This window comes from Scleropages formosus, chromosome 25 (assembly GCF_900964775.1).
Source record: "Scleropages formosus chromosome 25, fSclFor1.1, whole genome shotgun sequence".
Lineage (NCBI taxonomy): Eukaryota > Metazoa > Chordata > Actinopteri > Osteoglossiformes > Osteoglossidae > Scleropages > Scleropages formosus.
Window position 1 is genome coordinate 9,363,935 of NC_041830.1, and position 11,301 is coordinate 9,375,235.

At 48.6% G+C, this 11,301-nt stretch overlaps 1 protein-coding gene across 1 annotated transcript; it reads left to right on the forward strand.

Annotated features, from left to right (window-relative positions):
* Positions 1–277: 277 nt before the first annotated feature.
* On the forward strand, positions 278–10,664 carry gusb (glucuronidase, beta). Its single transcript, XM_018731103.2, has 12 exons — positions 278–539; positions 2,580–2,765; positions 4,167–4,348; positions 4,435–4,577; positions 4,947–5,134; positions 5,217–5,369; positions 5,572–5,750; positions 7,231–7,377; positions 8,107–8,191; positions 8,512–8,688; positions 9,186–9,321; positions 9,584–10,664. The coding sequence occupies exons 1-12, from the start codon at positions 321–323 to the stop codon at positions 9,730–9,732; spliced, it is 1,944 nt and encodes a 647-aa protein (XP_018586619.1). The 5' UTR covers positions 278–320; the 3' UTR covers positions 9,733–10,664.
* The last annotated feature ends 637 nt before the right edge of the window (positions 10,665–11,301 follow it).

Consider the following 11,301-nt stretch of genomic DNA (forward strand, 5'->3'; position numbering starts at 1 on the left):
GCACTCACCCAGCCGCGCCGCTTTTCCCTCTTTTTTTGACACCAGTCAACGGTGACGCACAGTTTATTTCACTTTTTAAAAAAAAATGATAAGTGCGCAGGCGCACCACACTGTTTCACTACGTCAAAAAGGACTAAATTCACAGCCTGCATTCGATGTTCTCCGCACTCCGAACTATACCGGAAGCATCTGCGCGCTGTTTGGTCAGCTGAGCGATCACGTGACCGCCAGCCCCACCTCCCCTCCGGTCATGTGACCGGGTCATGTGACACGGCTTCATTGCCAGTTTCCGCGTGAGCTGTCAGAGCGATCGCGCCACCATGGCTGTCTGCGCTAAGTGGGCGTTAGCGGCCTTTCTGTGCGCTGCCGCCACAGTTCGGGGCGCCTGGGGCGCGCTGAGCGGCGGGATGCTGTATCCCAGGGAGTCCCCGTCGCGGGAAGTAAAGGACCTGAGTGGCTTGTGGAGCTTCAGGGCCGATTTCTCGCCCGGCAGGAACGCGGGCTTCGAGAAGTCGTGGTTCAGCGGGAGACTGTCGGAGGTACAGCTTGGACACATGATCATGATCGCTCATCCACACACACGCGCGCGCGCGTTACCGCAAGGTGTGTTAACTACGAATTAATTGCAAAAATGTGCACATGATATAGGAGCACCGTTTTGTAAAAATACCGCGGACAGCAGCAGGCGAGGTGACGTACTGGTTAGTAGCTTTGCAATCTGTAGATAGGATATTGGTTCGAATCCCCCTCGCACCCTTGATCAAAGACCTTACCTGGAAGGGCACCCCGCTGCTTTTTTTTTTGTGAAACTGATTGTGGAAACCCACTTTCAGACACCTTCCTTCCCATCTACCGTGCCGTGGCACAGCTGTCAGGGTAAGGGTCGCGACCCCACGGGGGACAAGATTGAACCGTACAAGTAGCAAATCGAGGGCCCACCAGGCAGTGTGCTGGTTACAGCTGTTAAGTCACGACCTAAAAGTTTTTTGGGTTGCGGCCCCACTCCTGTTGTCGGAACTGCGATCGAGGGTTTTACCTTTAATTCATACAGAAAGAATACCCTGCTGTATAAATAGATACATCAGTATAAAATTGATCATTTAACATTGCAAGTCACCTTGAACGAAGGTATCGGCTGAATGACGATTAATACTAGTAATTATAATAATAATTATAAAAACTAATCCTTTTTTCTGTAACTCTTTTGTGATGTGTAACTTTCAGAACGCTGATTTCAACATTACCTGCAAAGCACATACTGCCCGTTACACAGGGCCGTGGAGTCGGGACATAAAACCTTTGACTCTGAGTCCCGTAACCCAATAATTGCTTCTGACTCCATTGACCAAAAGTTGCATGTTATTTTGGGGGTATTTTGGGGCTTGACTTGTCTGGCGAGCTACTGCCTTTGGATCCAAAGGTTGCAGGTTTGATCCCCAATTCTGGCTGTAATACCCTTAAGCAAGGTACTTGCCCTAAATTGCTCCTCTAACACTACTCAGCAGTCTAAATGGGTACATAATTGTAAACTTAACAGTTTGTCACTTTAGAGAAAAAGTGAATAAATGTAAACCTATATTATACATTTAATTTCTGGGGGTCGACTTATACGCTGGCCTATACGGTATATTTAGTCGGTGTCGGTACATTTTTACTGACTCTTGACTCCAGTAACCGAATAATTGCTTCCGAATCCACAGCACTGCTGTTGCATAAGTATTTTCCCGTTGTTTTAAAAAATGGAAATAAAGTAAATAGAAATAACCGCAAATAATTAATAAGCGTACTAATAAGACAACACAATGCTTAGCAGTCAGTGGAACCAAAATAGAAAAAGCTTAATCATGCAAATTTCAGATCAGGACAGGAGCGCGCACACACACACACACACTGAAACCGCTCGTCCCAAGCAGGGTCGCGGTGAGCCGGAGCCTAACCCGGCAGCACAGGGCGCAAGGCCGGAGGGGGAGGGGACACACCCAGGACGGGACACCAGTCTCTTGCAAGGCACCCCAAGCGGGATTCGAACCCCAGACCCACTGGAGAGCAGCACCCGGCCAAACCCGCTGCCCCTCGAGAAGCCTGTACTGTTGGAGATTTGACATCTGAAGAAGGCTCAGAAATATGAAAAGTTCTGTTTCCTCAATTTTCTTGTATGGCTGTGAATCGTGGTCAGTTTATTTTTTAAAAAAAAAAAAAATATTTGAAACATGGTGCTATAGAAGGATGTGGGATAAATGGTACCAGAGAGAAAAGCGAGTACTGTACTGCGGTCGCGTTACGAGGACGTCGGCGAGTGACTCAATTTTGCCCCTGCTCTTGCGAGCCGAGATAGAAGTGAAAAGAGGAAGGGGGTGGAAGGCAAATGCAACACCTGGGCAGTTTCTAGCGGAAAGACTGCGGGGTTCGAGGGGACGCCTCTTTGCGGTATTTCAAACCGAGCAACGTGGAAGAAATGGATCGACGGCCTTTGCGCGGGAGACGGATCGATTGCAGCCCAAACGAAAGAAAAGCGCTGCCGTCCGTCCTGCGCGCAGCTGGCCTTCGTGTTCTCACTTGTTTGCGCGTCTTTTGCGCAGACCGGTCCTGTGATCGACATGCCCGTGCCGGCCAGTTTCAACGACATCACCCAGGAGGCGCAGCTGAGGGATTTCATCGGCTGGGTGTGGTACGACCGCGAGCTCTGGGTGCCGGGCCGCTGGCTGTCCGACGAGGGACTCCGGATAGTCCTGAGAGTGGGAAGTGCACACTACTACTCCATAGTTGTGAGTATCACGTTTGTGGGGGGCGGGGGGGTGAAGTTATACTTTTTATCATTATATTTTTACATTTACATTACACACACATTTTCAGAACCGCTTGCCCCATATGGGGTCGCGGGGAACCGGAGCCAACCCGGTAACACAGGGCATAAGGCCAGAGAGGGAGGGGACACACCCGGGACGGGACGCCAGTCCGTCGCAAGGCACCCCAAGCGGGACTCGAACCCCAGACCCACCGGAGAGCAGGACCCGGTCAAACCCACCGCGCCCCCCACATTTACGTTACGTTTATTCATTTAACAGACGTACATCTCAGCAAAAGTGCAATTGATGCATTACGTTACAAGAAAGAGACATAGCTGCAGACATGTGACTCAAGTAAACCTAGTTTATCTACCACTTGCTGCACCGAGGTTCATCGATCAAGTAGGTGCATAAAACACAGGATAGACAAATCCTGATGCCCGCCTACTGTTTTTTTTTTTTTTTTTTTAAATAATATTAAGATACACAAGCAGGCAAATACAATGCCAGAGTAGTGGCTGATTAAAGGCTTTATCTGGTGATGTGCATGAACATTTACACCGTACATGAGCTGGAGAGATCCTGGGCGAAATGGGTCTGGAAAAAGGTGAGTTTTCAGACCCTTTTTGAGACGTAATACCTCTGATAAGGGATGTTTACCTGTGGTCTAATAGAAAGTTGAGAACTGAGAGAGGGAGGGAGGGGGGGGGGGGGTCATGGGATGGCTCTGATGTCACTGACATTCTCTGTGTCCCTGTGTGTCACGAGGCGGCTCGGTTTTTGAATTTCATTGCATTTACTGTAAGTTCCTTGTAACCGTTCACTTTTGTAATTGCCTTTTCGCAAACTGCTTCTGCATATTTAATTTTAACACAAAGTTAATCGCAAGTTTTGGCAGTCACGCGGAGGTGTGGAAAAGTATTTTGCCCTTTTTCCCATTTTCTCTTGTGCAGTTCCCTGACGTTAAATTCGATCAGATCTTTGTTGTCACTCCTAGTAGCATATGCGTGGAGCCAGAAGGGAAAAATCGACGCCAGTATTGTCGTCATTCGTTCGGCGTAGAAGACGGTGAGATCGCGGGTGTGGAAAAAGTAATTTCCCCTTCGCGGTCGCTGACTGGTTGCGTCACCTTTAGCTGCAATGACTGCAACTAAACTCTTCTTATAGCCGTTCACCAGGGTCTCTCAGCGCTGTGGAGGATTTTTGGCCCGCTCCTCCAAGCCGAACTGCTTTATCTCAGCGACATTTGCAGGTTTTGGAGCATGAAGAGCTTCCCTCAGGTCTTGCCACAACGTCATAGTATAACACGATATATGTAAATTAGCTGTAATCCTTTTCCCTCCTGCCCCTTATTGACTTATCTCAAATCCTTCCTGCCAGTGGGTGAATGGTGCGAAGGTGATGGAGCACGAGGGCGGTCATCTTCCTTTCGAGGCGGACGTCGGCAACGTGCTGCGGAAGAACCCCAGCCAGCCCTGCCGGATCACCATCGCGGTGAACAACACCCTGACTCTCCAGACGCTGCCCCCTGGGAGCATCCAACACATGGACGACCCCACGATGTAAGCACAGCTAACGGAACCGCCTTACGCGATCTGTGTCAAAACGATTCTTAATTTTTACAAGAATTTCTGTTCCCCGTGAACAGGTATCCACCCGGATATTTTGTGCAGAATATAAACTTTGACTTCTTTAACTACGCCGGAATACATCGGCCTGTGCTGCTGTACACAACTCCTAACGTGTATATTGATGACATCGCGGTGCAGACGAGCTTTGCCGACAACATTGGTGAGCGTGTGGCCCTAACGCTTTATATTAAACGGCAAGGTCACGAGCCCTTCCATTCGTTCGTCTGTCTACTGCGTGTGATCTCCTGGCAGCGGTTTTCAAACGTTTCGGTCGCAGACCTCTCCCTTTTAAAACTGTAGTCTACCTGCCCCCGCAAATCCAATGAAATGAAAACCCAATCCATCAGTTGCCAAGCAATGAATGTACGTGATTTACTTTCTGATTGCTCGTTGAACTGTGTCGCGCCTACAGCCAAGTGTAACATTATCGCCTTTTAATGCTTTACGAATAACAAGAGACGTGGTGATCCGCTTGACAGGCGTTGCAGACCACACGTTGACAAGCGCGGATGTTGTTTTCCCGTTCCAGGGATAATAGTCTACCAGGTGTCCGTAGCGGGGAGTTCAGAGCCAGCGGTTCAGGTGACGCTGACGGACAAGGACGGCCGCTGCGCGGCTACTTCCGGCGGGTCTTCAGGAACTCTCCGGGTGACTGACGTCAACCTCTGGTGGCCCTATCTAATGCACGAAAACCCCGGATACTTGTACTCCCTGGAGGTACGTCCGCAGGCCGCGGCGTCTCGGCCCACGGCTCGCTTTGCCGGCGTAACGCCCACGACCGACCGCCTGCGCGTTCCAGGTGCACCTGACGGCAAAGAGCGGCGGAGAGCAGCTCGAGGACCTCTACGCGCTGCCCGTGGGCGTCCGCACCGTGCGGGTCACCGACACGCGGTTCTTCATCAACAACAAGCCCTTCTACTTCCACGGGGTGAACAAACACGAGGACTATGACGTAAGGTCCAACGGGGCACAACTCCGATCGCGAAATAAGTGCCGTCGTAGCAACGTGTCCCCAGTTCTTCTTCCTTCCCCCGCAAATGTGCATGCGATCGCTCCGTAAGCCCGTGTCCTATCGGTGTACTTTACGGGGGCGCTGAACTCGCCGCGGGTGAGCCCACGTCGCCATTTGTCACCTTTTGCGTTTCTCGGGACAGATCCGGGGGAAGGGCCTCGACTGGCCGCTCGTCGTCAAAGACTTTAACCTGTTGAAGTGGCTGGGTGCCAATTCGTTCCGGACGAGTCACTACCCGTACGCGGAGGAGATCCTGCAGATGTGCGACCGACACGGCATCGTCGTCATAGACGAGTGCCCCGGGGTGGGCATCAAGGACATGTAAGTGCCGCACTCGTCCGACGGACAGCGGCGGGTCTCCTCCTGCAGCTGTGATTGTAGGTTCCTCTGTAGGTACAGATTTGAATCAAATACAAGGAATTTACTACAGACTAAGGCTGGACAGAGATCTGTGAGCCAAAGATTGACAGCTCAAATCCCAGTATGGGCTCTACTATGGTACAACTGGGCAAGGCGAATAATTAGATTTCCCCCCCAGACCTTTAGTTTAAAAGCTTTGCAAAATTTGAATAAAAATAATAATAATAATAATGTATACACTGGTTCTCCTGCTGCAAATCACTGAATAAAATTTTGGAAGATTCATTCATTCATTCATTCATTCATTGACATCACTTCCAGTGTTTACAGCTCATAACTGGTTATTTGTGAATGCTGGTGATCAGTTACAAGATGACAATCACTGCACGTGTTTATGGAATAAATTGGTCAACAATGGGAATTAAATATGAATTTCTGTAGACATTTTTATTTGCAGTCATTTTAAATTTTGTGTTAATTTTAATATAGCACAAAGTTTGTTAAAATGGCTCTTACTGGGTGTTTCTTACTGAATATAACTGTATCCGAAACTATTAAAGAACTTAAGCCAGGAAATAAATTAAGGTACGTCTCTTATTATTATTATTATTATTATTATTATTATTATTATTATTATTATGCTTTTATTAATCGTATGGATAGCAGAGCAAACTGAAACAGCCGCATGCTAATGATTGTTTCGGGTTAATAAGAGACAAAATAAAAGTTGTGTGACAGACTGGTCTTCGATTCACAGCGGATCCGTGGATCGAACGTCCTGTGTTTCGTTATAGACTCTAGAACACAGTGACCCTGCGCAGGACCATCACTTGGTGAAAATGGAATGAATGAATGAATGAATGAATAAATAAATTAAAGCAAATTCTGAACTCATTACTGACCTACTGACTGTGGCAGCATCTGAGGTTTTTACAGATCCTGCCCTGAGGGATGTCCATATCATTGAGCTTTTAGTGATTACAATGGGGGGTGTGGTGGCGCAATGGGTTTTGCTGGGGCCTGCTCTCTGGTGGGTCTGGGGTTCTGGGGTTCAAGTCCCACTTGGGGTGCCCTGCGATGGACTGGTGTCCCATCTGGGGCGTGTCCCCTCTAGCCCTGTGCCCTGTGCTGCCGGGTTAGGCTCCGGCTCCGGCTCACCGCAACCCTGCTTGGGACAAGCGGTTGTAGCCGTCGTGCGTGTGGTTACAATGGAGGTGCTGGATGTACAATCGAACTGAGTTACAAACACGCTTTGGACCAGAGTAAAAATGAAAAGCAGTTGTCATCATGATCGTACAAGAGTGCTGGTACTAGGCCTCAGCGCAACAAGGGCTAGAGTTCCCCGCTGAGTTTGAGGGGAATCGTTATTTCAAGCCATTTAATATGTGCAAAAATGTATGTTGTTGGACCATGTTTTCCTCTGTGTGTGTGATTCCTATAGCCGCAGTTTTGGAAACGCTTCCCTTGCCCACCACCTGGTGGTAATGGAAGAGCTGGTGAGGAGGGACAAGAACCATCCCTCTGTGGTCATGTGGTCCGTAGCCAATGAGCCGGCTTCTGAGATGCCCCCCGCTGGCCGCTACTTCAAGTAAGAAAGTACAGTATCACCTTTACCGTTATCTATTTAGCAGATGCTTTTGTAAAAAGTGACTTCCAACTAAACTTTGGTTTAAAAAAAAAAAAAAAAAAAAAAAAAAACCCCTATTCACACAATAGGTCATTAATGTTTAATCCATTCTTTTTAAGTGGTTTTATTTAAAAAAAAAATTTAAAAAAATGTGAAGGTATTTTCGTCATGCGTCTGTTCGGTATTCGCGTTACACAGTACAATCTAGTCGCGTTAAGGAAGCGAAGTGCGCACGATTTTAAACGTTTCTCGTTTCGAAAGTGGCAGCCGTACAAGTGGCGACAAGTCGCCCCGCCCAACGCGCAGCGCCGGAGTGAGTCCACCAGTCCCGTAAAGCGTAGCAATCGCATGGTTCTGCTGTGCGATTCTCCGCTCTTTCCTCATAGGGGCACGCTGCTCTAGTAAATGCAGTGGAATTATGTTTACCTTACTGTACCGGTGTATTCGGTGTGGGTGCGTCCTTGGAGAAGGGCCGCTGGACCGCAGGTGCAGTACCAGGAAGGCGCGCTCGGAGTAAGTCCCGTACGATCAGCTCTGGTATCCAAACTGTACCTTGGTTTTACCCGCAAAATTCCTTCGCAACCCGGCGTCTCCGGGCCTCGGCCGCGTGACGAATGCATCCGCGAGTCTCCGGCGAGATGGGGCCCCGGAGGCGCGATGCCATTCCTTGTTTTCCTTTTTCTCTTTAAGGGAGCTCATATCCCACACGAAGGCTCTGGATCCTCACCGGCCCGTTACGTTCGTCTCGAACAGCAACTTCAACCGCGATCTGGGGGTGAGTGCGACCTCCGCTCGTTGGCGGCGAGTCTTCTCGGCTCCGCCGTGAGGGGGAACGCCTTTCGTGAGTCACCCTCCGCCGCGGCGGCCGGAACCAGTACGACCAAATGTCACCGAGCTGCGGGGAGGCGCGGGACTTCACACCTGTCCCACCTCTGCGAAAATGTCTGCGCTGCGGTGTTGCCGCCATGGAACAGTTAAAGTCGCTGTGTCCCTTCCCGAATCCCACGTTAATGTAACTTAGTGGTACAAGAGCGCGTTTTCGCAGGCAGTTTGATGAGACGAAACGGTGAATTTTCCTTCGCGTTTCTCCGCCAGGCTCCCTACGTAGACGTCATTTGCGTGAACAGCTACTTCTCCTGGTACCGCGACCCAGGACACGTGGAAGTCATTCCGATCCAGCTAAAGACCCAGTTTGAAAACTGGCACGGGAAGTACCAGAGGCCCATCATTCAGAGCGAGTACGGCGCCGACGTGGTGTCCGGCTTACACTCCGTGAGTGTTGCGCGTGCGGGAATGCGCTCGACGTCGCCTTTCTTTTCACGCAGCTTGGTGGCACAGCGGGAAGCGCTGGTGCCTCAGCACCTGGGCTGTGTTTTTTGGATGTGGGTTTGATACCTGTCCAGTCTGCGTGGAGTTTGCATGTTCTTCCCTTGTTCCTGTGGGTTTCCTCCAAGTGCTCTGGTTTCCTCCCACAATCCAAAGGCGTGTGTTTCAGGGTAATTGGTGACTCGTAAGTTGCCCCTGCCGTGTGTGAGCGAAGGAGTGTGTGTGATTGCCCTGCAATGGACCTGTACCCTGCCTCACACCTCTAGACCGTCTTCCAGAGGCTGCAGAAACTGTCCGACTTTTTGTCTCGTTGCTCAGCGAGTTAAAATTGGGTCGAAAACATCCGGTTCTTGGTTAGGACTGTCCACCGCTGCCTCGGTCCAGCTAATGGAGGATTCACGAAAGTGTCGTCCTTACCCACGAGCAACCCTTGGACCTTCCAGGACCCACCCATGATGTTCACGGAGGAGTACCAGGAGGTGGTCCTGCAGAACTACCACAAGGTGTTCGATCAGAAAAGGAAGGAGTACGTCGTCGGAGAACTCATCTGGAACTTCGCGGATTTCATGACGGCTCAAGGTAAGAGGAGCGACTTGTGTCCAGCAGCTGTGCGAACAGGATTAGCTGAAGTTCTCTCAGGATATTCAGCAGCCCGGTCTCACCTTTTCATCACTTCTTCATCGCTGCAGGATTTTTCTCCAACATAAATATTCCTTCCAGTACTTCTTCAACGTTCATGACGTGTGTACAGTATATTACATATATACACACTTGTATGTTTTCTCTCTGTCTGTGTGAGTGATGGAAGTACTACCAACAAGTCCAAATCTCAATTTTGCAGGTACGCTTCGAGTTGTGGGAAACAAGAAGGGCATCTTCACCCGCCAGCGGCAGCCCAAAAGTGGCGCCTTCATCCTCAGAGACAGGTACTGGAGGCTGGCCAACGAGACAGGCCGCCTGCCCCCCTGGACCAGATACCCCTGCCACTGAGCCAAGGGTTCGGCTCCCTGGGGGGGGGGGGTATATCACTGCTCTCGTAACCTTTGCACATTTAATCAGTTGTGCTGGAACTTCCAAATCATTCGTTTAGCTGCACCTTCTTTTTGGTCCCATAGTTTTCAGTCAAGAAATGAATCCAAGTGCCTTTGTAATGCAAATATGAGTGGGAAGAATTTTTTTAGGACTTTTCATAAGCGATCATGTGCGATAAGTACGTAACCAGGGTGCAGATCAGCCCGACTTCACGACCTCCTTCCCACGAGATGCCAACGGACTCCTAGCCTTGAAAGGTATTCATGTCCAAAGTGCTTTCCCTCCTCGTTTATTTTTCTTTCTCCGCAGGACCATCTTATCAGCTAGAACAAGAAATAAACCCATGTTCTCTCAGGGTCAGAATGTGTCTGGTTGATGTTTCTTAAGATCCCTCAAGTAGGTCAGATCCATGGAAACTGGCATTTAGTGTTTCAAAACATTTCGATATGCATTTTTACACCGAGCAAGGGAGTTTCCAATGTTTCGTAGCAACCTGAATTTAAAGTACTAGGTGTTCAGGTCCAGTGCATTGTTGAACTCTAGAGCAATCCACTGTATATCCAGGATGATCTGATGCAACGTAACGAAAACTGGTTATGGCTTTTTTTCTTATTTCTTTCTTGCTGCTTTGCATATGTGATGTGGACTACTGATGTCACTCAAGTTTTCCTTGCACTGCCCAGTAACGAAGAACATGTTGTCCAAGAAACTGATTCAGCTGCTTAGTCACACGGATATTTGTCATCAAACCCGTTTTTTAACCATTTACATGATGTATTATGGGAGTGTGAGACTTGAAATGATTTGTATTATGTAACAAGATTATGGATCCACTGCCATTTGTACAATAATTTCTATGCAAAATTTGGGCAATAAAAAATTTCCTTGAAGTTGTCCGAAGTACAGACCTGTTTCCTGGTACTGTTACAACATATAGTACCACTCACCTCTAAAAACTTAACTTTTAGCTTCAATAAGGAAAATTCAATGTAATTTTTTTTATATAATGCCACCTTACACAGTAATCACTTATAGTCTAACTTGTCTGAAATGACAGTGGTTAACACTGCTACCTTTGGCTCTGAAGGTCACAGGTTCCAATTACACCTACTGCTGCAGTACCCTCGAGCAAGGTACTTACCCTAATTACTTCAGCAAATATTACTCTGCTTTATGCATAGGTAAATCAGTGCAAGGAGGTTGCTTTGGAGCAAACTGAATAAATTCATCAGAGCTAAAGTCCATCTTTGAAATGAAATCTCGTCTTTTGCATCATCCAATCACGACAGAGAAGTAACTTGCGTGCCGTTTATCCTCTGGTCCATCTCCACAGTTTGTTGCGATGAAGAGAAGAGCTCTAGACTGAACAACAGAGCAGGAGCATCAGAGGGAATGTTTTAATGGTAGACCGTTTCCACACAATTACACGACTTCAAAATGTTCACCGTAGCATCCTCACACGCAACTGCTCCAGGTAATTCCCTGTCCTACCCTTCATGTAACACATACTCGTGTAAGAAAATACAG